General features: G+C 43.0%; 2 protein-coding genes across 6 annotated transcripts in view; one reads left to right on the top strand and one right to left on the bottom strand.

Moving 5' to 3' along the window:
* pms1 (PMS1 homolog 1, mismatch repair system component) overlaps positions 1 to 24562 on the top strand; it is a 41211-nt gene extending 16649 nt beyond the window's left edge. For 2 of the 5 annotated variants that reach the window (XM_061841124.1, XM_061841125.1), the window contains one exon: positions 532 to 7363. In XM_061841124.1, the coding sequence (XP_061697108.1) occupies positions 532 to 732 (201 nt within the window). In that variant the 3' untranslated portion in view covers positions 733 to 7363. Of the gene's footprint in view, positions 1 to 531; positions 7364 to 9779; positions 11825 to 24367 lie in introns of those variants that run through there. The other 3 variants (XM_061841123.1, XM_061841122.1, XM_061841121.1) reach the window with 3 other exon arrangements.
* mstnb (myostatin b) lies at positions 13955 to 20647 on the bottom strand. The gene is made up of 3 exons (XM_061841928.1): positions 19475 to 20647; positions 17158 to 17531; positions 13955 to 15283 (listed from the first exon to the last, which is right to left on the bottom strand). Exons 1-3 carry the CDS (start codon positions 19869 to 19871, stop codon positions 14903 to 14905), a joined length of 1152 nt encoding a protein of 383 aa, XP_061697912.1. The 5' UTR covers positions 19872 to 20647; the 3' UTR covers positions 13955 to 14902.
* Positions 24563 to 25669: the final 1107 nt, after the last annotated feature.

Genomic DNA, 25669 nt, shown 5'->3' with positions numbered 1-25669 from the left:
TTATAATGAAATACATTCTTTTGTTCATGCCTGCTGCGCAGCAAATTCGGTCACCAGATCCGTCGTCACGTTTACGCCAAGAAATGGCAGCATATCGACTTTGGTGATGATAAAGGGCTGTTTCTAGGGCAATTCGTTTTTTACTAAATGCTCCAAAACTAAATGATTTGTTTTTTTATGGCACAAAATGCAGCACACTAAAAGAAATTATTAGTGAAATATGTATTGGCCATCTGAATGTTAAAGGTCCTTTAAAGGCACATTTATGTGTCTTAACACATAAACACTGCTATACATACAGTATTTTCTATACATTTATTGCTAGCATGTTTTTGTGCATGTTCAAATATGTTTCAGTTGTATTTAAAAGCTGAGTTTAATAAGTTAGGTTCACTGTACCATTAGGACCCATTAAAAATGAACAGTGTAATCTGCAGATTTTTTGATGTACCAGGGTGCATGGTTCATAAACCGCAAGCGAGGAACACTGTACATGGTTTTCTGAAGTCATTGACTGTTTTGTATGTGCAGAGTGAAGCCGTTCGACTGGCCCGACAGATGCCTGCGCATTTATCGAGGGAGGACGTGGGGGACATCCTAAAACAGATGGAAGAGCAACTTGGTGAGAGCAACCACACTTGTCTCCATGGAAGGCCTTTTCTACAACTGCTGTCGAACATCCCTCATACTGAACACGAGGCTAAGGCTCTGTTTAAACCTTTGGGACTATGAAAGGCCAACTTGAACAATAGTATTTTGGTTTTGCTCTGGACTTTTTCTAAACTGCAAACATCACCACGTTGCACACAAACACAGAACCTTAATGAAGCCCTGTTGAAATACTGTTTTGTAACCCTTCTGTTAAATTATCATCCTAAGAACTGCAAATAATGTTTCTTTAACCACGACTGTGGACCAGTATGTCCTTTCCACTTTTCTACATAACAGGTTAGGGTTAGGTTAACCCTAACCTTCTTAACTGTCCAAAAAATCATAAACAGCCCCCCAAAAATCTCAATAACCCCTATTTATATATCATTTTTAACAGAAGTACTTAAGTAATTGTATGCGGTAGGGTTGGTAAAAACAATATTATTTTAGGTTTACATTGGGGGACTCACCTTGAATATGTATTCAAAAACTTTTCCGTAAGTTTTCAGTGACCGTCCAGGCTTTTCGATGGGGTCTTCACAAAGGTTTCCTTTTTCTTTTTATTTAAAGTGTTTATTCAGCCACACCTAAAAACTTGTGTTTTCTTCATTTCTCAAAAGTAACAAGTAAATGGATCACGAATGGTCCAGTGAACGATTAGGGGAGATGTTCTCCATAGAATTACTACACAGTAAGCCTCTACTTCCTTGGGAATGCCTGATCTCCTCTGATTTCGGAAGCTTAACCAGAGCTGGTCATGGTTAGCACTTCCTACCACATAGAAATACCATGGATTGCTGGGATTGGGCCAATCACCTGCTCCTGTAAAAAAAAAAAAAAAACAGCCAAAAAAAAAATTACGGGATTATAGAACCCGCAGTTTTGTACTAATGTTCCTCATGGCACTAAAACCTCTCAAAGTGAGAAAAATACAGTCACATCATTTTGTGAAGCATCTGTAGTTATTCTCAGGGCATTGAGTCGATCATAACTGGGGTGTTCTGGATGTCATAGAAGACATTTTGCTGCTCATCCGAGCATGTGAGTAAACCTGTTAGATTAAAAATGGATTGCTGTAGTTCTACAGTGCTGAAGGAATTGGTCAGCTCCAATGGTCTGTTTGTGTGCAAATTTATTTGCGCCTATTATACTACTCCGTCAACTCATTGTTTTATGTGTTGCACTTGGTTCTAAAACTGTTGGAAAAATGATCTAACCACAGTTATTTGCTTTTGGGACATATTAAAGACTTTGGGGAGGGGGGGTTAGCATTACCACGTAGTTAAATGTGGATGGCTGACGCCATATTATACCATTTTAAATGAATTATTTTTTTATTTTTGTGTGTTGGATTACCAACTTAACATGCTTTTCGGTTGTCTGACAGTGACGATATAGAATTATGTAGATATCGAAACAGTCCAGGTAACCTTCATTCTCATCTTTATAGATTCTTTATCTCTAAACCAGTCAAAGCCCTTCCATTTCTTTCCCATGATGAACTACTTTGTTGTTTCGTCAGTTGTTAAAATCATCGGCCCTCTGCCTAAAATGTGACCTCCCATCATTTTCATTGAAAATACATTGTAAAATTGAAAGATTTTTTTTTGAAAAGGTCAAATCAAATGAAATCCAAGTCGACTGAAATTATTGTGTTACGGGAGCTGCGAGTGGGATTTCGCTCACTGCCTTGTCGAGGACATTTTATCCCCCCCTAAGGAAAAATCGCAATCCGATCTCTTATCTTGAGATAATATTATAGTTAGGCCAGTGAAAGGTCAAACCTCACCACGTGTCTTGTTTTACGTGAGAGGAGCCCCCTTCCATATGGCTTCAGCATTGCTGCAGGCGACGGAAGGGCCGCCGCGTCCCTCGATGCTGCACGGCGTCCTGTGCGAAACGCTTGTAAACATGTGCCTGAGTTTCTGGTGTCACCAAATGTATGCAGCAGCAGCGGAATCTGCTCCGTGCGTGCTGCTACCCTTATCACCCAAGGGGCATTTCGGAGTAATTGGGGAGGATTAAAAGGTCAGCAGGAGGCGCCTTTGGCCATCTGTTCCATCCCTTTCCCTCCAGCTGAAACCATCATTTAGCAGATTCAGAGAATTTAATAATGCAATATTTTTGTGTATGTATACAAAGTCTCGAAACGCGTACAGCATTTTCAAGATGTTCTCCCGTTACGGCCCGAATACGTAGCGCTACCTCGTGTTCCACACGTGGCATTCGGTGCGACTGTAGATCGTCTTTCGCGAGGCTCTTTTACTCTAGTCATCAAATCTAAAATAAAGGTGCCCAAACTATTTTTAACCCCTTTTGCCATCTATTTTTGGAGCTGTGGTGGAACAGTGCCATAAAAAGTGGGCCCAGCTAATATTTGCACACCTGTTTGTGTTTAGAAATCTGAACCTTTGGAATGCATGCATACGCTGACGCACATGACATAACATTAAGTACTGTAAGTAAAAACAATTTTTGATTGTTATCCATAAGTATCTATAACCCTTGCTTTTTGCAGCAATTGGGGGCAAGGTCCAAATACTAGTAATGAGCACCAGCAGTCAGATTGTTTATACTTCCCTGTATCAATAGTTTAAACTGTATCAAAAACCATGATCCCAAAACACCTTAATATCATTTCAATGTCTGCAAGTTCAATTATAAAATCTATCATCCAACTGCGGTCTAGGGCAGGGTGTCCTGATGCCGACTACGGGCATCCTTATGGTTTAACATGGTGCTCTTTATTGATGATCTATGACGAGCACAGAAGTTCAATACATCTCTCTGGTTCTGGTCGGAAGGACCGTTCTTCCTGATCTCTGTTAGTGCCGTCTAAGCATGAGTTCTATCCAGCACATGCTATAAGGACTCCCAAAAAGGACCGAACCGTAGCTGAGTGGATGAGAGTCCAACCCCTACTAAGAGGATTGGTACCCGAAGCCAAATTGTATCTAGAGGTAAGCCCAATAAATCTAGTCAGAACTCCTCAACCTCCCACAACAGCTCGGGCTCCTTCTGTGTCAGAAAGGTCACCGCCAAGGTTCTCACCCAGCCCATTTTCCGCCCAACCACCTTGAACCCTCCTACAGGTAGTACGCCCATGGAAAATCCACGTTGCCTTTTCGTGCTGTACCCGGGCGGACCCTATAGATGTAGGCCCACCCACCAAGCAGTCCCCATCGAGCCCCACTCATGGTCCTGGCTCCAGAGACTGGCCACAGTGACCTGCATCCGGTCAAGTGGAATTTCGGTCCATATGTTGTAATCATCATAAGTAATTATCAGCAGTACAGCCTCGGTTCTCGAACATCCCTGTTCTCAAACAAATTGGTTTTCAGGCGAAAATTTTTAGCTTTTTTGCCTTCTGTTTTCAAACAAAAATCGATACTCAAACACCCCCAACAAAACCCGGGAGTAACAGAACGCGCACGGCCCGACCAGCTGACCCACCTACAACACGCTTTGTTATTGTCAATTCGAACAAACCCCCCCCCCCCCCAAAAAAAATGGAAATAATATAACTCGCGCGTCGGTTGATTCAGTTTTCGAATAAATCTGTTTTCGAACTGCTTTCTAGAACGGATTGCGGTCGAGAACCGAGGCTCTACTAATTCGAGCCGTACTTTGTCTGGTCTCTCACCTAGGACCTCTTTGGCTTTGGTGACCCTACCAGCACCTAGAATCATTGGGATCCACAAACTCGTCCACCACAATAAGCTAAAAGTTTAGGGAGTGACTATATTATCACATTGGGAAAAGGTTAGATATTTTTATCTACAATGAGATTATTTGTCCAATGGAAAACTTGCTGAAAAGAATTGAAAAAGAAAAATAAGAATAATTATCTCGAAACAAGTCTTTTTCACTTTCTTATTGTGTCTTTCGCAAATTCATTAGTGACAAACTATACCATGAATGCTATTTGTTCAATTGGAAAATCCATCCGGTCGGTCCTCTTGACACATACCTGATACTCCACTCCATCCGTCTGCGTTACGAAAACCTTGCACATCATCCGGAGACAGCAGCTTTTCCATAATCTGCCCTCCTTTGGCCTTCGTTTGAGGAACATTTATTCATCAACACTGTCAGGTCTCTTCCCGCAGAGACGATGCGGTCGTGGCCATGGACCTCGGATGGTCAGGGGGCCATTTTTTTTTTTTTTTTAAGTGTCCCTTTAACCCTTCCATGGAAGTAAACACAGACAGTGATTAATATTGTAAACATATCTGGTTGGAGTGGACACCAAATTTGTGTCCAAACTTCCAGTGGCTGTAAAAAGTTATAAATCATCCTATGGCTTCCCAGAGGTGACTGTCAGTGCTCAGGTAGGAATAGTGATTCCTTTTCCCTAATTGAAAAAGCAAACGGAGACCAGACGGAAAGGATAAATCACTCCTGGAGGCGAAGACAGGTAGCGTTCAACAGCTGGCCATCTGGCCGTTATCATGTCCTGGGTTAGTTTTATTACTTTTCATTGCCTTCCGTGGACCCGGGAGGGAATTTAAACAAACAAGCTATCAGCCTGGCCTCATCCTCCACTGCTGCTTGTTTAAGTGATTGCAACGTGCATCGCGAACACATGGCCCCCAGATTTTGAAGCCCATTTCATCCAAAAATTTCATGAACTAAGTTCCAATTACACTGTGTAAAATGACTTGTTGGGGCAGCGCTATGGCATGTGGTCAGTCGAGAGATTTGGGATTTGAATCTCAGCTTCCCTCCTCTGAGAAATCTGCCTGTTCTCGCAGTGCTCGGATGGATTTTTTTCCAGGCACTCCGGCTTCCTCTCGCATTCCCAAAACATCCATGCTAGGTTTGTATGGCTAAATTGTCCAGAGGTGAATCTGAGTGTGATTGGTGATTTGTCTAATTATATTTGACCCACAATTGACTAACGACCAATCCAAAGTGCACCCTGCTTCTGTGGCCCAAAGTCAGCTTTGTTTCCTTCAAGATAGTAGTCTAAACTCTCCATAGATGTGAATATACCGTCATTTCCAGCCAACAAACAAGCCGCAACTTTTTTCACACGGTTTCAACCCTGCGGTGATGCGGCGCTAGCGTTAGCGCACCTGGTTATAAGCCTCGGTACACAAAAAGAGTTTAACGCTAGACCTGTTAGTCCGCCTTTAAAAGTCCACGTCCGCTCCATGTATTATCCTGAATCAGATGCACCTGTGTGAGGTCGTTAGGTGTATAAAGACACCTTGTCCACCCCATACAATCAGTAACACTCAAACTTGTAACATGGGCAAGACCAAAGAGCTGTCCAAAGACACCCAAGACAAAATTGTACAACTCCACACGGCTGGAAAGGGCTACGGAGAAATTGCCAAGCAGCATTTTGAAAAAAGGTCCACTGTTGGAGCAATCATTAGAAAATGGAAGAACCTAAACATGATGGTCAATCTCAATCGGAGTGGAGCCCCATGCAAGATATCACCTCGTGGGGGTCTCAGTGATCCTTAGAAAGGTGAGGAATCAGCCCAGGACTAAACAACAGGACTTGGTCAATGACCTGAAAAGAGCTGGGACCACTGTTTCCAAGGTGATTGTTGGTAATACACTAAGACGTCATGGTTTGAAATCATGCAGGGCACGGAAGGTTCCCCTGCTTAAACCAGTACATGTCGAGGCCCGTCTTAAGTTTCCCAAAGACCATTTGGATGGTACAGAGGAGTCATGGGAGAACGTTTTGTGGTCAGATGACACCAAAATGGAACGTTTTGGTCATAATTCCACTAACCGTGTTTGGAGGAAGATGAATGATGAGTTCCATCCCAAGACCACCATCCCTTGTGTGAAGCATGGGATGGTAGCATGATGCATTGGGGGTTTTGGGACAGGACGACGGCACTGTGTTAAGGAGGGGATGATTGCGGCCCTGTATTGTGAGATTTTGGGGAACAACATCTTTCCCTCAGTCAGAGCATTGAAGATGGGTCGTGGCTGGGTCTTTCAACATGACAATGACCCAAGCACACAGCCAGGAAAATCAAGCAAGAGCTCCGTAAGAAGCATATCAAGGCTCTGCTGTGGCCTACCAAGTCTCCAGACTTAAACCCAATAGAAAATCTTTGGAGGGAGCTGAAACGCCGTGTTTCTCAGCGACAGCACAGAAATCTGTCTGATCTAGATAAGATCTGTGTGGAGGAGTGAGCCAAAGTCCCTCCTGCAATGTGTGCAAATCTGGTGAACAACTACAGGAAACGTTTGACCTCTGTAATTGCAAATAAAGGCTACTGTTCCAAATATTAACATTGGTTTTCTCAGGTGTTCAAATACTTATTTTCAGCAGTATCACACGAATAAATTGTTAAAAAATCATACATTGTGATTTCTGGATTTTTCTTTGTAGATTATCTCTCTCACAGTGGACATGCACCTACGATGAAAATTTCAGACCCCTCCATGATTTCTAAGTGGGAGAACTTGCAATATGGCAGGATGTTCAAATACTTATTTTCTTCACTGTAAATAGCAGGGGAAATGTACTGATGCCTGAAGCTGAAGTACGTCATTGGCCGCCATTTTAACAACACCCAAAAATTCAGGAAAACTGAAATGGTGAAAAACGTTTAATGCTGGATATCCACAACTGAGTGCTATTTCATTCTAAAGTCTTTGCATGTTTCTCTGAATTATCTGCAGATATATACAATGTGTTTAAAAACAAATCTCAGAATTTGTTTTATGGGGTCTTTGAAAATAAATATTTTTAGACAATTCAATTTCGTTAAGTCTCTTCATGTCAGTTGTAGCATTCACTAACAACCTCTACTAACGTTAGCTCCTTCCCAATTCTAAGATACAAATATCTTTGTCTTTCAATTAAAATGTATCGCTTTCACAATTGGAACTGTACTGGTTTCCCATTTCGACAGAGCTTTGGCTCCATCTCATAGCAACTTCCGGCATTTCAGAAAGGGGACTAAAGACGACTATAGCTATAGAGTGATTCGTCAATATATTTAGCATTACTGTATTCCCAACAATTAATACGACTGTTAAACATTCTGAAACAAATACAGTATTGTTTAACATTCCTCAACTTCTCCAAAGGAAAAAAAAAAAAAAAAAAAAAGGAATCACGGTTTCATCCATTCCAGTTCTGTTAATGTTACACAACAAGAATCGTGTCCAATAACAGGGTCTCCAGCTGTCTTGGAGCACTCTGATACCCCCTAACATCCTTCTTCCCTGTTCTCACTCTCACTTCCTCACCTGTCAAGAGGTGGAATGTCGCTGGCGGATGCAGTCCTCCAGAGTCTCGCCATCGAAACAGATGTAGTGACGCTCAGTCGAGGCCTTTCGGACAACTCGCGGAGAACAAACAAGCGTCGTAAACGGCAAAGGTTGCTTTAACCTGGCTTGAGACGAGTAACAATGTCAAATTGATGTCATTTTGCGAGAAAAATCGCAGTATTGGAATAGTCATAAGATGATGAGTGTGGAAAGTCGGGGTGGAGAAGGGGAGGTCAGCACATTTGTCTATATGAGGATTTTATTGTGATTTTATCGATGTTAGTGTGGGGAAGAAATATCCGTACAACAAATGAAAGATGATTTTGATGGGTTTGTTAGCTCGTCAAGAGTTTTTAACCACTTTTTCCATCATATATGATAACTGGAATTCTGGAGAGAGATATATAGGCATCTAGTTAATGTGTTGCATTAAAAAAATCAAAATGAAAAACAATGTTTAAAATACATTCTGCCATTAAAACCAACAACAGTAAGATGAGATCTCTTCAGATTTGTACACTTAAATAATATACAACCCATTTTCAACAAAGTTGTGACATTGTATCAAATGTGACAGAATATTACTATTTGTAAATCCTCTTCAATTTATTTTCAATTGAATGTACAAGATTTTCAAATCGATAAACTTGGGATTTTTCTGCAAATATTCAGTCATTTTGAAATTACTTTACTAAAGTATATATTTATCAGTGTGTCCCATCATCTTTCCTTTTAACCACACTCAATAACCATTTGAGAACTGAGGATTGTTGAAGGTTGTTGCATGGAATTCTTTCCCATCCTTGCCTGATGTACAACTTCAGTTGCTCAACAGTGTGGGATCACTCTTGTCGTATTTTGTGCTTAATAATGCACCACACAGTTTCACTAGGAGACAGGTCTGGACTATTGACAGGCCAGTCTAGTTCTCCCATGATTACTTTGAAGCCACACTGTTGTAACACATGCAAAATGTAGTTTGGCAGTCTCTTGCTGACATAAGCAGGAACATCCATGAAAAAGATGTTGCTTGGCTGGCAGCACTTGTTGCTCCAAAACCTGTATGTACCTTTCAGCATTAATTGTGGCATCACAGATGTGTAAGTTAGTCATACCTTGGGAACTCACATACCACTATACCATCACAGATGCTAGCTTTTGAACTTTATGCTGATACCACTCTGGACAGTACTTTTCCTCTTTGGCCTGGAGAACATAGCATCCATGATTTCCAAAAATAGTTTAAAATTTGAACTTGTAATATCCCGGCACACTTCTTCCATTTAGCGTTAGATCATTTCTGATAATCTTGAATAATGATAATTCGGTGAAGTTTGAGTGTGGTTCGTTCATGGCTTTCACTTTACATGGTAGAGTTTTAACTTGCATTTATAAATGTAGCAATGAACTGCGTTTACAAGACGATGGTTCTCTCAAGTGTTCCTGAGCTCACAAGGCAATATCATTTACACAATGATGCTGGTTTTCAATGCAATGCTGTCTGAGAGATCAAAGGTCACGGCCATTCAGGGTTGATTTTTGGCCTTCCCACTTACGTGCATTCTCTGAACTTTTTGATGATATTGGGGACAGTAGATAGTAAAATCCCTAAATTCCTTCTAATTTTATGTTGAAAAACATTGTTCACAAGTTGTTGGACTATTTGCTCACACAGTTGTTCACAAACAGGCGAACATCATAGCATCCCTCCTTGTTAACAACTGAGATTTTCATAGATGCTCTTTTTAATACTCAATCATAGCACTCACCTGTTTATCATTAACTTGGTCACGTGTGGAAAGTTCCAATCAAGTGTCTTTTGAGCTTTCCTCAACTTTCCCAATTCTGTGTTGTCCCCTCCCTGCTTTTTTCGGAAGGTGTTACAGGCAAGACGACTTCAAATACTTGGGGTCAACAATACAGACCAGTGGAGAATGTGGTAAGGAAGTGAAGAAACGGGTCCAAGCGGGGTGGAACAGTTGGGGGAAGGTGTCTGGTGTTCTATGCGACAGGAGAGTCTCCGCTAGGATGAAGGCAAAGTTTATAAAACATTGGTGAGGCCGGCCATGATGTACGGATTAGAGATGGTGGCTCTGAAGAAACAACAGGAAGCAGAACTGGAGGTAGCAGAAATGAAGATGTTGAGGTTCTCGCTGGATAGGATTATAAATGAGCTCATTAAAGGGACAGCAAAAGTTGGATGTTTTTGAGACAACGTTAGAAAGAGCAGACATCGATGGTTTAGACATGTTCAGAGGCGAGAGAGTGAGTATAATGGTAGAAGGGTGCTGAGGATGGAGCTCCCAGGCAAAAGAGCGAGAGGAAGACCAAAGAAAAGGTTGATGGATGTTGTGAGGGAAGACATGAGGACAGTGGATGTTAGAGAGGAAGATGCACGAGATAGGCTTAGATGGGAAAAGATGACACGCTGTTGTGACCCCTAACGGGACAAGCCGAAAGGAAAAGAAGAAGTCTATTCAATTGAATGTATCTTGAAAATTATTTCCATATTTCTTTTTTACTTACTTTTTACACAACGTCCAAACATCACTGGAATCGGGGTTGGTACTTTGCATGACATTGCTTCCCACCCCTGCTAACTTTTACATTTCACCAATGTGCTGCACTCTTGCATCACTGGCAAACAGGAAAAAAAATGTATGAAAAGAGGTTTTTGTGGCTGGGCTCTGCTTCTCTGTGGCGCCGCTCCAGCTCTCAGCGGGGAAAGGAAGTTGCTCTCTAGGGGCATCGCGCAATTCGCCCTCTACTGGGCGGAAGTCAAGTCTCAATGAGGCCATCGAGCCCGGGAGAGGTCACGCTGTCACTTCACATCCTCTCATTAGGCGACCATACTTTCAACATGCCTCTGTGCAAAACAGTTAGAGATGAGTCATGGAAATGGAAGTCAATTTGTGCCATTGAAATCAGGTACAGTTAATAAACCTGGTGTGTGGGTGTGTGTTATCATGTCAATTCCTGCTTACTCACATCACGTGTGTTCTCAATTTGCTGTATGTGTTGAAGGCATACAGATTATCAGCTGCTCAGGTGTCATGACGGAGCTCTCAAAGGTCCATCAAGCCTTGCGTTTGTAACTTACCAACAACAAAATATAAGAAATATGAATTTTGTCCTTTCGATACCTTAAATTAACTAGGTTAGATGACCTCGTCAAAACGTGCTGCAAATATGAACCCTCCTGAGGTGTTGCGAGTGAAATGCTGTTTACATTTTTTATTTACTTGGTGTATTGACACCAGGACTTAGAGAAATGTCACATTTTTACATGAATGAATGTTTTCATTGGGGAAAAAAATGACTTGCATCCGGAATGTATTCAATTGTGCTGTGGGTTGAACTGAACCATTTTAAAATGCCTGTAAAGTAAAAATAATATGTCTGATAAAAAGATGTTAGCAACCCGTTCATATTTGAATGATTAAAAATATTGCCAACAAAGCTTTAAAAAATGTGTAAGTCCACTCCCCAGATGCCCTGCTCAGCTGTCAATCAAATACTGGTGTAGAAGTTTTTGCCGCTCTAAAAATAAAACTGGTACCCCAGCCCAAAGCGGCGGTCTACACCCCATGGGTCAACGTTGCAATTTTGCCAGATAACTGCTGATGCTGAACGAAGGTGCTGAAGTTCTTGTATCATAGGGGGGTGGACTCGTCCCAAAGCCGAAGTGTGGGACCGGGCCCCCGCTTTAGCTGCATCCGAAAACGTCAGGAAAACTGAAATAGTGGGGAAAGAAATGTTTAACACCGAATGGCCACAATTCATCATTTCTACATACTTAAGTCTTTTTTAAAAATCTTCAAGCATGTAATGTATCTAGAAACAAATCTTTAAATTCACTTTACAGGGTCATTAATTTCCAAGATAGTGCATCACTTTTTTTTTTAAGTCTAAAAACAAAGACCAAAACTCAAGCCAGAAACTTTATTTTGGTAAAATAGGTACAGTATATAGATTTTCTGCAGTACAGCTGCTATCTTGCTAAATTGCAGTTTTATTCATGTGTACCATAAGTGGTTAAGAAAAAACAAATGCATATGTATACAATACAAACATATCAAAAATCAGTTTTTACAACTTTAGTAGCCACCAATTGTTTCCTTTTGGTGTGCCATAGTGCAAACTGCATTGTACAGAGTATATGTACTGTATGATGTCAACATTCATACAATCTTCGACAATCTACTTTTTGTCTTAACACTGCATTCTTTGTGCCTTCAGTTTCAAGTTCTTTTTATCCTGTGACGATGATTTTAAGACACATCCTGTACTGTGTGGGCCACTTTGATCTTGTTTTTCTGGTTGCCAGAAATGGCGCAAAGAGCTCTTTGGCTCGGAACATCCTCGGTAAGTGTTGTCATTGGTGTTTTTTAGTCACATCCCGAGTCCATACAGAGAGGGAATTGCAAAGTGAGGAGCATTCTCCCCCCATGGTTGTTAGACTGTGTTTCACATCATTATGCACACACGACTTGGGTTAAAACCTTTTAGTGTTTATGATTAAGTTTCTCCTGGCCCAGGTTTTATTATTAGTTTCCCAGTTGAGCCTAATTACAAAGAAATTACTTGAGGCGGTTGTTCCCCGTTGTGGTAATACCCCAATTCTGTGGTTTACGATTCACAAATTATATTTACCGTAATTTCTGGCCTACAAACCACTACTTTTTTCACACGCTTTCAACCCTGCGGTTTATGCGTGGAATGCGGCTAATTTGTGCATTTTTTTCTAACGGCCACAAGGGGGCACTCGAGAAGGAATCATAAGAATGAGACCGCTGGAATATATGTGCCGAGGAAGTGACTTTTACCCGTCCTGTTAGGGCTCCGCTAGCATTAGCGTTTTGCTAGTGTGTTGCTGCTCTGTTACTGGTTTGTCTCAGTGATATTTACCGGAAAGATTTATTTTAACCGGCCCTGTTAGCATTAGCGATGCGCTAGCATTTCTTCTTTCTGTGTACAGTCATTCGTTGTAAATATCTCGTGTTTCAATGCGGGCATTTGCGGCTTTTACACAGCTGCGGCGTATGAATGTACAAACTGGTATTTCCTTTCCAAATGTACTCGGTGAGGCTTGTAACCAGCTGCGCTCTGTAGGCCGGGAATTACGGTATAGAATTTTTCCTGCGGAACCCCCGCCTTGATCTTCATTGAAAATCTCCACAGTTTTTGTGCTTCTTCTGAGATGCCCTAAAATGCCACCAAAGGCCTCTCTTAGCAGGAAAGTAATTTGCTGAAGCTGGGTTTTGGAGAACAAAGGAAGATGGTCCAATTTTTTTTTCAACAGCCTTATTTTTTAGCCAATTTTCCAGACTCAAAGACACATTATGAGATTAAGGTTGTATTCTTTAAAATTTTCTCATTAGAATATCACAGTCCTCCTTCGGTAACCTTTCACATCATAATGTTGTGACTTCAACTTGAAAAGATCCAACCAAATAAAAGAACATATACAAACTTGATATTGTAACATTACCACTTCTTAATAAAGGAACTTTTTTATCCCAAAGGCATTTCGGGGTACACGTGGGAGGTATGTTTACACATATGAATACGCCCATATACATTCTCAGTCATCCGGATCATTCCGGTTAATCTGCAAGCAATCGAATGGAGGCAATGGGACTCTTCTTGCTACTTTGAATCCAAAAGGCTGCTTGAGTTCTCAATCTCAGGTGTGGAGTTCCTTTTTTTTTTTTTTTTTTTTTTTTAAATCGCTGGTGGAGTGGTCACATCAACTGTTTTTGGACTGCGGGTATAAAGGGAGTAAAATTGCATGCTGTGGCCACCGTCATCCCCTAACTTCAACTCTATTGAGAACCCGGGGGAAGGTGGATGCCAGATCCAGCCAGAAACTTTGGATTTACAAGTTCAATGGATGAGAGAGTTGTTTAGGGAATGTCAAAGAGAGGCCTCTATATTTACTCCATCACTAAAGATGGGGACTTTTTTTTTCACAATAGCATTAATTTTATTAAAACTGATTTATAGTAAATGTAAAAAAAAAAAATTGCAAAAAAGAAAAAATGTACAGAAATGCAAGTTCTTCCAACCCTATTTATTGTTATACACGGAAGGCTATTTTGAGTAATTCTGCTAAAAATTATATTATCAAAGCTAATATACTTGATAATTTGTTAACTGTAATGAACAAAAACAGCTTATGCCTAACAATTTGGAACACAGTGTATTCTACTGGTGTGTGTGTGTGTGTGTTTAATTGTACTAAACAATGTCGAGTCCCAAAAAAAGAGAGAAAAAGCTTATCCATTCTGTCTACATTCACTTGTGGGTTGTTGCACGTGTGTGTAAGTGTACATCCATCCATGCCTTGGGTGTGTGTGTGTGTGTGTTTGTGAGAGAGAGAGAAAAAGAAAGGTGTGTGTCTATCTGCCTGCCTGTCTTTCTGCATTCTTGCATCCATCTGCCATTTAAAAACTCCATGGCACTGATTCCCAACCACCGAAACGTATCCAATTACACTAAATTAATATGTACAGCCATTACTACTGTATATGTACTTGGCGGCAGAAGGTACAGAATGAACCTGTGTATCCACTTCTTGCCATTCATACATCAGCGTAACTCATGGCAAACATGCACTAAGTAAGTCCATTTGGAGTAAATGGAAAGCAGATTATGATTATTTCATGATTCAGTATCAGTATTCCCTTCGGGTCGCTTATTCATGAGTTGCTCTTTGCTGAAAAATGAAGGATGCCAGCAAAGCCACGTCTGAATGGAACAGTAATGCGTGCCACGGCTCGGTGAAGGTTGGGAAACTCTTTCTTCCCGCAGGGGTGAAACGAAGCTACAGTATGCCACATGTTAAAGCTTTTGGCTTATTGGGGCCTCAACTTCGGTTGTATTGCACCAGGAAAAATACTGGAATCTGTGTTTTTTGGGCGGAAGGATTTGTAAGGCAGAAGCCCCCCCACCCCTGGACAGCTCCCTACTCTCTCACATGTAGTAGGCGGGTCGGGGCTCAAGAGCAACCGCAACGATCCACCACCATGGACGGGATCTTGCCGTAGATGATCTCCTCTTTGCGGTTAAAGTAGATCATGTTGATGGGCGACATCTTGGTGGGGGTGCAGCAGGGGCCGGCGTTCCCTCGGGGGTTGGCCTTGTTCACCAGGTGGGTGTGCGGGTACTTCTGCAGGTGCATGTACTCGCACTCGCCCGAGCAGTAGTTAGCCTTGTAGCGTTTGGGCGCGATAATCCAGTCCCAGCCGAAGTCCTCGAAGTCCACGGTGAGAGGGTAGCGGCAGCAGCGCGATTCCGGGGAGTTCTCGTCGCAATCCAGGCCCGAGTCCCTCCTGGCACGCCGGGGGCCCTCATTCAGTTTCACCTCCATGAACGGTTGCTGCGGGGACAAGTGGACACGATGAAAAAATACAAAATTAAAATCCCGCTGCCACCCTCGTTATCCTAACGCCAATGGAACTGTACTACCACGTCGACCCCTAAATGCCATAGGAAGTCAAAAGTTGTCTATATCCCATAATAAGTAATTTGGCCACGATAAAGTTATCTATTTCTTACATACAAAGTACAATGGCACGGCGGGTGATTGGTTAGCAAATCTGCCTCCCGGTTCCGAAAATCAGGATTCATAGTAATGTGAAATTTTGCGGGCGGTTAAAATTGAATCAAGCAAAAGTTGCTTGGGCGTTCTAATTGCCTGCCACCCTGTTCTTTGGTGTCCGGATTCTCCGAAAGTGACCTTGGATAACCATGGCAGTTAGTCTGACGTGCACTCACAAAACTTTAAGGAATGTGCTGGGCCAGTTGGAACTTTTTATGTAATCAAGCAATCATCCAGTTTGGGTATTAGTACAAATCCTCTTATCGGGGTTTCTCAAGAACAGAAATGATTTAACGCGATATCCAATAGTTTCAGAAATGGAAGTCACCCACTTCAAAGGAAATCAACTCCAATACAACTTAATCTGCTTCGTACATGTAATATATGCAATATATATATATAATATATGCAATGAAAATGGTCCATTTCAAATATTTGTTAGGAAATGGAGTAGATGAGATATCAACGTTTGTATGCGTGCAGTGCTACCTCGACTTTGATGTGCAGCAGCAGCAAAATTTAAAACACATTTCCGTTCGGCAGATCGTGAGCAATTCTCCCCAAAACTGGCTTCAGGATGCCAACTCTAAGTTGAATTTTACTGTTGGAGAGAATGACACGTAACGTATTTAAGCAAACTACACGTTTCCCTTACAAAAGTCCGCTAGCTGAATGCAAGACTAGAGGTATGCTATTGAGCTAATGTGCATGAACTAATGATGCGTGCTCGGATAAGCGCCCAAACATATTTAAAGACAATCAGAACAGTCCAGTTTCGATCGATTGAATGTCCTGAGAAAGAAATAACCTTGGTGACTAAGAATATTTACAGGCTTGTGAGCCGAATGCTAATGCGCTGTGCAAAATGCTATTGTCACGCTCACGCATCTAGTGTGAGTGTCCCAATCATCTATCAAATCTGTCGTTATACCAAAACTAATTTGAAATGATGTACATTCCTTTACCAAGTAGAAACTATGCATGGCAAGCTACATGCTCAGCAGATAAAGAGAATTAAGTGGAAATCAAAGAGGAGCTCCTGCATCTCAAGGATGTTTGTCATCTTTCTGAGATGGTTGATTTAAAAAAAAATAAACAAATCAAGGTTATGATGGCATGAAGAGCATGTGCATAATAATTTGGAATGCAGTGTTGAGCAAAGTACGGTCACGTACTGCCTAATCGGTCCTTTAATTCAGCCCTCCGAGGATTTTATTTGTAGAATTCGTTCATTTAACCTATTCATTTTTGTCTCCCGGAATAATTTGGTTCATGTATTTATTGTAAATGAAAAATTTAAATAGTGCAGTCATATTTTAAGATTTTCAGAATCCAAGAAAAAAAAATTAATTTTAGCAAGCACACTTGGATTTTTTTTTTTTTTTATTTGGTCACAGTACGTAAAAAAAAAACTAGCAATTTTGCCATTAGCCTGACAACAATGTGTAAATAAATATTTGAATAAATGCTGAATTAAATGAATTATAAATAAAACATTAATCGCATGGTTTTGAAGGATCAAAATCAACGCATTGTAACACTTTTTTCCCCCCCAACCTCTACTGACGACTAGGCCCATTTATCTATTTCAAACGAAACACGCCCCCCCGGACCCCCAAACTTTGCGGCGCGACACATCCGACTCCACTCACCAGCCCTTCCTCTCCGGGCTCGGCAGAGGTGACGGCCAAGTCGTTCCCCCTGTTGTCGTAGGCGTTGATCTCGATGCCCCAGTTGGTGTCGGGTTGCCGCAGCCACACGCTCAGCACTTGCTTGACGTCGATGCTCTGCCAAGAGCCGACCCCGGCGTTCACGTCCAGCTTGAGCGAGCGGATGCGCACGTGCCGGCCGCCGCCAGCCGCCGCCGGCGTCAGGCGGGAGATCTGTAGGAAGACGGTGGTGGCCTCCTCGGCCGCCCGTAGGTGGACCCACAGCTGGGCCCGGAAGATGCGACTCGCTTGGAACTTTTGGGCCATGGAGAACAGGCAGCATTTCGGCGAGCCGTTGGCTTGGACCGCCGGCTCAGCTGGAAGCAGACGGGCAAAACAAATATGAGCAAATTTGTGTAGATTATTGCACATCAAATTAACAGTCATCCCGAAAAAGCAACTCTCTGCTTAATAAATCAACGCACTTCTATTAAAAAAAAAAAAAAAAAAAAAAAAAAGAGGCTGCAAGATTCCTGGGTCATTTATGAAAATGTGTTTGTTCGCGTGAATACGTGCGTTATATACCGCCCCCAGGTGGATAAAATGGACACACCAAAAAGGAGCGGCGCAAAGTCCATTGAACTGAGGCAAAAAAATGCAACAAAAACTTTAATTGTTGACGTTCTGATTAATGAAGTCATTAATATATGTTTTTATACAGTATCGTGTTATAGTGCAATTTGTTGTTGTTGTTCTTGTGGTTTTTGGCGGGAGGCTGGAACAGATTAATGGCTTTTCCATTCATTGGAAATCCAGTCGAAGTTTTGAGTTCCAAACGTGGTCATGCAACCAATGAAACTGAACGCACTGCAGTACTGTATTCCTGCTCTTATCTTTATTTTTACCAATTTCAACACTACCAGTAAAGTTGTGCTAGACTAAAAGACACCAAATGTTCTCAAAACAGTCGGAAAAAAAAAAAACAACCTGCAGGTATGTATTTGTTCATTTATTGGCATTATCAAGAGCCAATTAAGCGTTTTTGTTTTGCTTTTGGAGGACCTGTTGTCTTTTGAATCCTGATTTTCAGAATTTAGCGTCCTGGAAAACTTTTTTCCCCCCTTTTCTTCTCAGTATTAGTGTGAGACTGAGGGAAAAAAAAAAGGTTCTACATAGAACCTGAATGCTTTCTTTATTTGGCTTGGCTTTTTATTGTGTACGCAAGGAAGTAAAAGAGGGACGCTGTTTTGTGTAATAGTTCATTTTTATTTCCTGTCTGTACTTTTTACCTTTACTTCAAGAAAGGAGTTGATTTACTACCTGTACTCACATGAGTCTGTGTTTTCCAAAAGTATCTCTACTTTTGAGTACTTTTACCTCTGATATGTAAATGCTTCTGTCATGCCACAGAGGAATAAAATTCGCAACCAATTCTCGTGGCCAATTTAAACAAATACAGTTGCAAATACAACTGTGTAGCTTGCCTTCCTCCATTCGTTTTGTATCTTAATTCACTTTTGAGTTCCCATAAAAGTGTCACGTGATTAAATTCCGCACAATATCAGGTTGTGACTGTGCCACGGATTTAAGATTTAAAGGTTTGTAGATATCTGTTATTTTGACTAGTAAAAAGCTTCACTTTAGATAACTAAAACGGGACATGGTGGAAATGCCGTCGTCACATTTAACAGCTAGCCTTGATAAATGTTGCGGATATCTGTCATTCATTATTTTTTTTTTTTTTTACTTATCAAAAATACCATTTGAGATATCTGTAAGTAGATTCGTCCTATCTGCAATCCTTATTTCAGGTATCTGCAATGTCACTTCGCCCAGGACAAGACAAATTATGTCACTTTTAGCTAAATCATGTGTACAGAATGTCGTTCCACAAATTCACAGTTCAGTTGCAGGTGGCTGTGTGAAGTAGAGATTATCTGATACTTTTGAAATATCAAAGCAACACGTGATTCAGGTTTTGTACAAATTTTATGTATGTCTATTTGATTATGTAGGTAACGGATAGTCTGCCATGGAGCTAAAATTGACAGATTTGGTGGAGCGGGGGTCAGGAAAGATGTGACTGAGGTTCAGCGAGCTGCTAAAACTGATGTGAAGTTTTTGCTACGCGTTGGCGGTTCCATAAAGGCTGCGGTGAGGCAGATGGTAACACAAAATACGACGTCCTAAGACAACGGCACAGTTTCTGCTTCTTTGCTGTCACGTAAAGTAAACCACACAAACAGCGATCCGGATAGATAAAAAAAATATGTTATGAAAAAAGTAGCAGTAAATATCTGTGTAGGCGGTCGGTACTTACGTTCAGTGGCCATCATCATGACGGTCTCGGTGACGGCGTGCTCGTCGTCGTCCTCCGCCACCGCGTCGCGGTTGTCGTCCCCCAGCACGTCGTACTGGTCCAGGAGCTGCTGCAGCGGGGGCGCCCGAGGCAGGAGCTGCTGGACCACGTCGCGGCTGATGTTGGGCGCCTCCTTCATGCGCAGCTTGCTCAGGATTTGCGACTTGATGGCGTTCAGGCGCATGCTCTTGATGTGCTGGCGCACGTCGCAGGTGGAGCACGGCTCCGAGGCGTCTTCAGGCCCGGCGGAGGCGGAGGCGGAGGCGGAGGACCGGCGCTGCCGGTGCTGCTGCTCCTCGCCCAGGCACGCCGCAGCCAAAAGCATCAGCAAAGTCAAGCCAATGTGCGAGAAATGCATTGTGAACCGCTTAAAACAAACAAAAAGATCCCGTGGAGTCTGCGAGCTTTTGGATTAATGTCCAAACACTTGTTGGCATCGCTAGATTAGCGGCCACATTTTTATACTCGCGCTCTTTTTTTTTTTTTTTTTTTTTTTTTTTTTTTAAATGGTGGCCTCCAAAAAGATGATTGGCTGGGCAGGCAAGCCAACGATGACTTTGAATCATGGCAACTTTTTCCGCCCTCTCTCTCTCTGTCAAACCGTAAAGGGATCCGGGGGAGTTTTTGGTGGCGGGGCGCGGACGCGTGGGCAGATTGCGGATAGATTGACTTTTCGTGCGGGGATTGCGCAACCAGCGGAATCAAACTTGACCTTTGCGCAAGACGTGATGCGCATGCGCAGTTGTTTTCCCCTGAAACTGCAGCGAATAGCAACGGCGAGACAAAGTGGCAACGATGCCTTCATTTTACATCAAAAATATAATAAAAAGGGTCACGATAAAATATTATCACGATTCGTAACCGTCAACATACATCGTATATTTCAATACAAAATGTTCAACACTGCCCAAGTATAGGCAAATAAATATACGACTTAGATGAGGATTCCATCGAAATGTCCCATTCATCTATGTAATTTTTTTTTGGAAGGAGTGGCGGGATACACCCTTTTAATACACATAAACCCAGAAAAGTTAAATACAACCGAATCGTTGCTTGCTCGTGAGTGGTACGCGTTCCACACTTTTGGGAATCAGTTCTACGTCACGTGTCAAACTCACGACTTTGTTTTGTTCCCGTGACCCACTAAATTAAAATAAGGTGTCGTCTTAGCTTTTCTTGCTAAATAATTTTGTACTAGATCTTTCCAAAAATTGCAAATATTCTTCAACTTTTACTGAGATTTTGACCCATTTTTTTTTTCAATCAAATCCCTTCTTTGCTTTGATTGAACAATATTTGTAAACTTAAATATTTAATTGTCTGTATTCCGTGACTGTGTTGGAAAAAGATATATGATCATGAACTGTAATTGTAGATGGGTAACTATTTTATATGACATTAATTTTTTCACAGTTGTAAAATGATTTTGACTTCCCCGTTGTAAATAAATTATTAATGCCCCAACCCCCCAAAAAACATAAAAACTTGGGTTATCAGTGTATTTATTGATAGTGTCCTAGTTATTTGGGAACAGATTTCAGCATAGCCACCGCCACTGTTTTAGCGCCACCGTGTAGTTGCCCTACGAATAAAAGCAACACTCAACCTCCAAAAATATTGAAACAGTGGGGCTAATTCCTTTTGAATAGAAACATTTATCCATCCATCCATCCATTTTCTTGGCCGCTTATCCTCACAGGGGTCGTGGGGAGTCCTGAAGCCTATCCCAGCTGTCAACTGGTTGCCAGCCAATCGCAGGACACATAGAGACAAACAGCTGCACTCACAATCACACCTACGGGCAATCTAGAGTGTCCAATTAATGTTACATGTTTTTAGAATGTGGTAGGAAACCTGAGTGGCCGTAGAAAACCCACGCAGGGCCGGGATTGCACCCAGGATCTCAGACCTGTGAGGCCAATGCTTTACCAGCTGATTCACTGTGCCGCCTATAGAAACATTTATGCTAGATATAAAAAAATGAAGCTGAGACGACAGAGCTTCATGTCCACTTCAGTCTGGACCGGATAAATTCCCATTTTCTGCAGCCATAATTTTTTCAAGGGTTGCGTCAGGAAGGGCATCCGGCGTAAAAATTGTGCCAAACATATGTGCATTCATCTGAGATGACACGCTGTGGCGACCCCGAAAGGGACAAGCCGAAAGAAACTTACTTACTTACTATTAAAATATTGTATTCACTCATAACTCTACACATCACATTTCATGATATCGACATCATTTTTCATTTTTTTTTTTACAAATATTCTCTCACACTCATACCTTCGCTCTCAGTCTTGCCACGCGCCTCACACAAGACACGCATGTACACTAACAAGCTTTCTCACACACTTGCTCACACTTCACTCACGCACACCCACGCAACCACACACGTACACACTGGCAGGCGCAATCACGCACACGTTTTTTTCACAGGCAAACGCACACACGTTTCCTGCTCTCTCACCCTGTATTGTAGTCTCAGTGTATAACATGGACGCATGCACTGACACTCAGGAGTACTGCTGAAGCCTCTCACGTCCAAACCATCCAATGGAAGTAAATTAGCGCCACCAGGATTTTAATTTGAAATGTAAAGCGATCACATTTTCAATAGTTGTATTTCAGTGTAACTTTTCAATGTTAACAATTCAACTGGCAACAATTCACTGTCTGAAATTCACCGTTTGTGCCACCAGGCAGGGTTACTTCAGGTCAGAACCAAATACCCAGCCAATCGCAGCTATCCTTTCTTGGTCACGTGACGTCACCTACTAAGAAAACGTAACTGGATTGGCTGGGTGTTTGGTTCTGACCTGAAGTAACCCTGCCTGGTGGCATAAACGGTGAATTTCGGACAGCGAATTGTAGTCGGTGGAATTTCAGACAGCGAATTGGAGCAACTATAGAAAAATGTGATCACTTTACACTTCAAATTCAAATCCTTTTTTTTTTCTGTGGCATTTCAAATTCAAATCCTGGTGGCACGAATTTAATTTACTTTCATACATCCTCTCTTGTACGCAGTCGTACTTTTTTCTTTGCCTGTGAGAGCGCGCAGGCGCTCTTTCAATTGGACATTTTAACGGCAACACTACCATCTTGTGGTCATTAGTGGAAGCGTGTCGCGACGGAGCGAAATGCCTCCGCTGGACTCCAAGTGTCCACCGGGGGGCGCTGTTGTCGCTTCTGCTGGTACTTGACTCGCTCACTTGCGCGGGCACGTGGACACGCACGAGCCGGGCCAGGATGATCGTCGAGGAGCGCCACTAGTGCACTTGCTTCTTCTTGCCAGTCTGCCGCCCGCCTGCTTCCCCACGGCAGCGACCGGGAGCCTCGCAGGTGGTCGCGGATGAGGACCGAGCGAGTCGACTTGAACGCCCACCTCGGCCGCGCAGGAGACCAGGATGACGTAACACGCCTTTCAAAGTATGTCTCGCTTTTCTTGCGTGTGCTCAAGAATTTCGTGGCCGGGATTTCAACATCTGTCTATCCGATAGAGCCATGTAGGAGGTGCATCTGTTTGCGATGCAGCTCCATTCTCGCGTACGTCGCTCAGACCTACTAGGTCTTACTTATGCCCAGGACCGCCGAACCCTCCCCTTACAAATCCGGACCATAGATCTGCAGAACAGTCCGTCTCGACCGGTGTGTCTTAAACTTTTCACGCCATCTACCACCTAAAAGAAGTCACAGCGCTCCAGGTGCCGTCATCATGACCGACATGGAAATACAGTAGCCTAGCAAGCACATGTGTTTGTCACAAAATATATATTTCACTGACTGGTTCGTATGAAAATGCAGATCCATCCAGCCATTTTCTTTGCTCCTTATCCTCACGAGGGTCACGGGAATGCTGGAGCCCATCCCAGCTCTCAACGGGCAGGAGGCGGGGTACACCCTGAACTGGTTGCCAGCCAATCGCAGGGCAGTCACACCTCGGGGCAATTTAGAGTGTCCAATTAATGTTGCATGTTTTTGGGATGTGGAAGGAAACCGGAGTGCCCTGAGGAAAAAAAAAACCCACGCAGGCGCGGGGAGAACATGCAAACTCCACACAGGCGGGGCCGGGATCGAACCCGGGTCCTCAGAACAGTGAGGCCAACGCTTTACCGGCTGATTGACCGTGGCGCCTGAAAATGTAAATATGATCAAGTGAAAAGCTAAAGGGCGACACGATGGGTAAAACAGGATGGAGCGTCTGACTCACAGTTCTGAGGACCGGGGTTTTTTTTTTTTCTGTGATTGTGTGTGTGAGTGTTGTCTTGAGTAACAACTGATCCTCACAAGGGTCGCGGGAAAGCTGGAGCCTATTCCAGCTATCTTCGGGTGTATGGCGGGGTACACCCTGAACTGGTCGCCAGGCACTCACAGTGCACATAGAGACAATCATTCACACCTACGTGCAATTTAGAATCCTTCATCAACCTATAGTGCAGGTTTTTGGGATGTGGGGGGAAACTGGAGTGCCCCCCTCCACCCCCCACCCCAGCCTGAAGGCTTCGGCACTCGGGTCATGCAGATGTCAGCGCTCATTACTCTTTGCCATCCACTGCGCTACATAGACAATACTGCAGTTAAGTGACGAAGTGCTGCCTCTGCCAGTGAAAATTAAGGTTCAACCGTTTGGTACGCTCATGTTATCGTAGTGCTCAAATGAAAAACTGCTGTTTTGCTCTACAAAGATGAGAGGAAGATAGAAATACTGTAGTCTGTATGGTAATATTTTCCATATTATTTATATGCATTGGGGGCGGGGGGACAGTATACACTGCATACTATACAATACACAATAGAGAAAATACATCGAAATCCAATGCGCTGTGAATACTTTTTGTTTACTCTCTCCAGAAAGCAGTTCTCAACAACACCAGAGGATCCGGCCCAGCTACTCGTGGGATGGGACCCTCTAAACCGGGCTCCTCGGTAGTCTGACCCCTCCCACATGAGGACTCTCGGCCCGGCGGCGTTCCCGACCAGTCCCCCAGACTATGGGTTGCGTCAAATCCAAGCGCAGCGCCTCGTGCGCCGCCGACGGTGAAGCCGCGAAGACCTACCTGGTCCGCTCGGAGGACGGTTCTCCTCGGGCCGACCCGGCGCTGCTGGAGTACGCCCAGAAACTCTCGGAGGAGATCATGGCCCGGGCCGTGCAGCAGTGGGCGGAGGTGGACCGGCGCTACGGCGACATCCCGTACATCGAGTGCGACGTGCCGTGACGACGAGGAAATATTTCACACACGACGATATCTAGTACTCCCCAAATTCTGCAGCACCACGCCGCGCTAACGGTTAGCGTGTCTGCCTCGCAGTTCTGAGGTTCTGCGTTCGAATCTCAACATCCCACATCCCCAAAAACATTCTTTCTGTGTTAACTGAAGACTAAATTGTCCGTGGGTGTTAATGGTTGTTTTTGTATACGTGCCTTGCGATTGGTTGGTGACTTGTCAAGATGGCAGCCCGCATCTCTCGCCAAAAGTCCGCTTAAGTAACAGAAGACTGGAAATTGTTCGTAGGTGTGAATAGAAATGCTTGACTTTTTGTGCCCTGCGGCCAGCTGGCGACCGGTCCGCGGCGTACCCACACTTCTCTTGCCGCCGCCGTTCAAATGCCGTCTGGTAAGTACGTCACTAACCTAAATGAAAGTGGTAGCACAGTCATAATTACAGTGGATACGTTATTTGTATGAAAAATCATGAATATAAAACAAATTAAACACAGTACCTTGTATGTCGGTTCTGTCTCGAACCGACGTCCCTGTAAATTTTCCTCCACCGAGATTTAGATTTATTGTTTTCAATCATGTATTTTTCAATTTGCAACCCTGCCATACATGTTATATTGTAATCATTTTTTGGTGTTTATACACGCCGCACGTCACATTGACCAATGAACATTTTTGACATACCAAAGAAACATCACAGGAGGGATCAGGAACAATTGGAAACAATCCGGACTGAAGAATTTGGGTCCCGACAATGGTCGCGTCTACCCGCGGTCGAAAGTCTTCCTCCGTCCTCCGTGAACCAGGAAGTAGGGCGCTACACGAAGACGTGTGAAGGTTTTTGACCTACTTTCAGGGTTGGATTACATCTGGACTCATTCTGGAACCTCCGCAGCAAATCCCGCCCACAATTTGGATTATGGGCATCAAAA

This window comes from Syngnathoides biaculeatus, chromosome 14 (genome assembly GCF_019802595.1).
Source record: "Syngnathoides biaculeatus isolate LvHL_M chromosome 14, ASM1980259v1, whole genome shotgun sequence".
Classification (NCBI taxonomy): Eukaryota; Metazoa; Chordata; class Actinopteri; order Syngnathiformes; family Syngnathidae; genus Syngnathoides; species Syngnathoides biaculeatus.
Note: the sequence above shows the minus strand (reverse complement) of the source record. Positions and strands in the feature narration are given on the sequence as shown.

What these genes read in the sequence shown, in the direction of transcription:
- mstnb (XM_061841928.1), bottom strand. Translation starts at nt 19,871, where the DNA reads ATGCATTTCTCGCACATTGGCTTGACTTTGCTGATGCTTTTGGCTGCG. An exon ending in CATGATGATGGCCACTGAAC is followed by an intron (nt 17,532 to 19,474) that starts GTAAGTACCGAC and finishes GTCTGCTTCCAG; the next exon opens with CTGAGCCGGCGGTCCAAGCC. An exon ending in AGCCCGGAGAGGAAGGGCTG is followed by an intron (nt 15,284 to 17,157) that starts GTGAGTGGAGTC and finishes TTGTCCCCGCAG; the next exon opens with CAACCGTTCATGGAGGTGAA.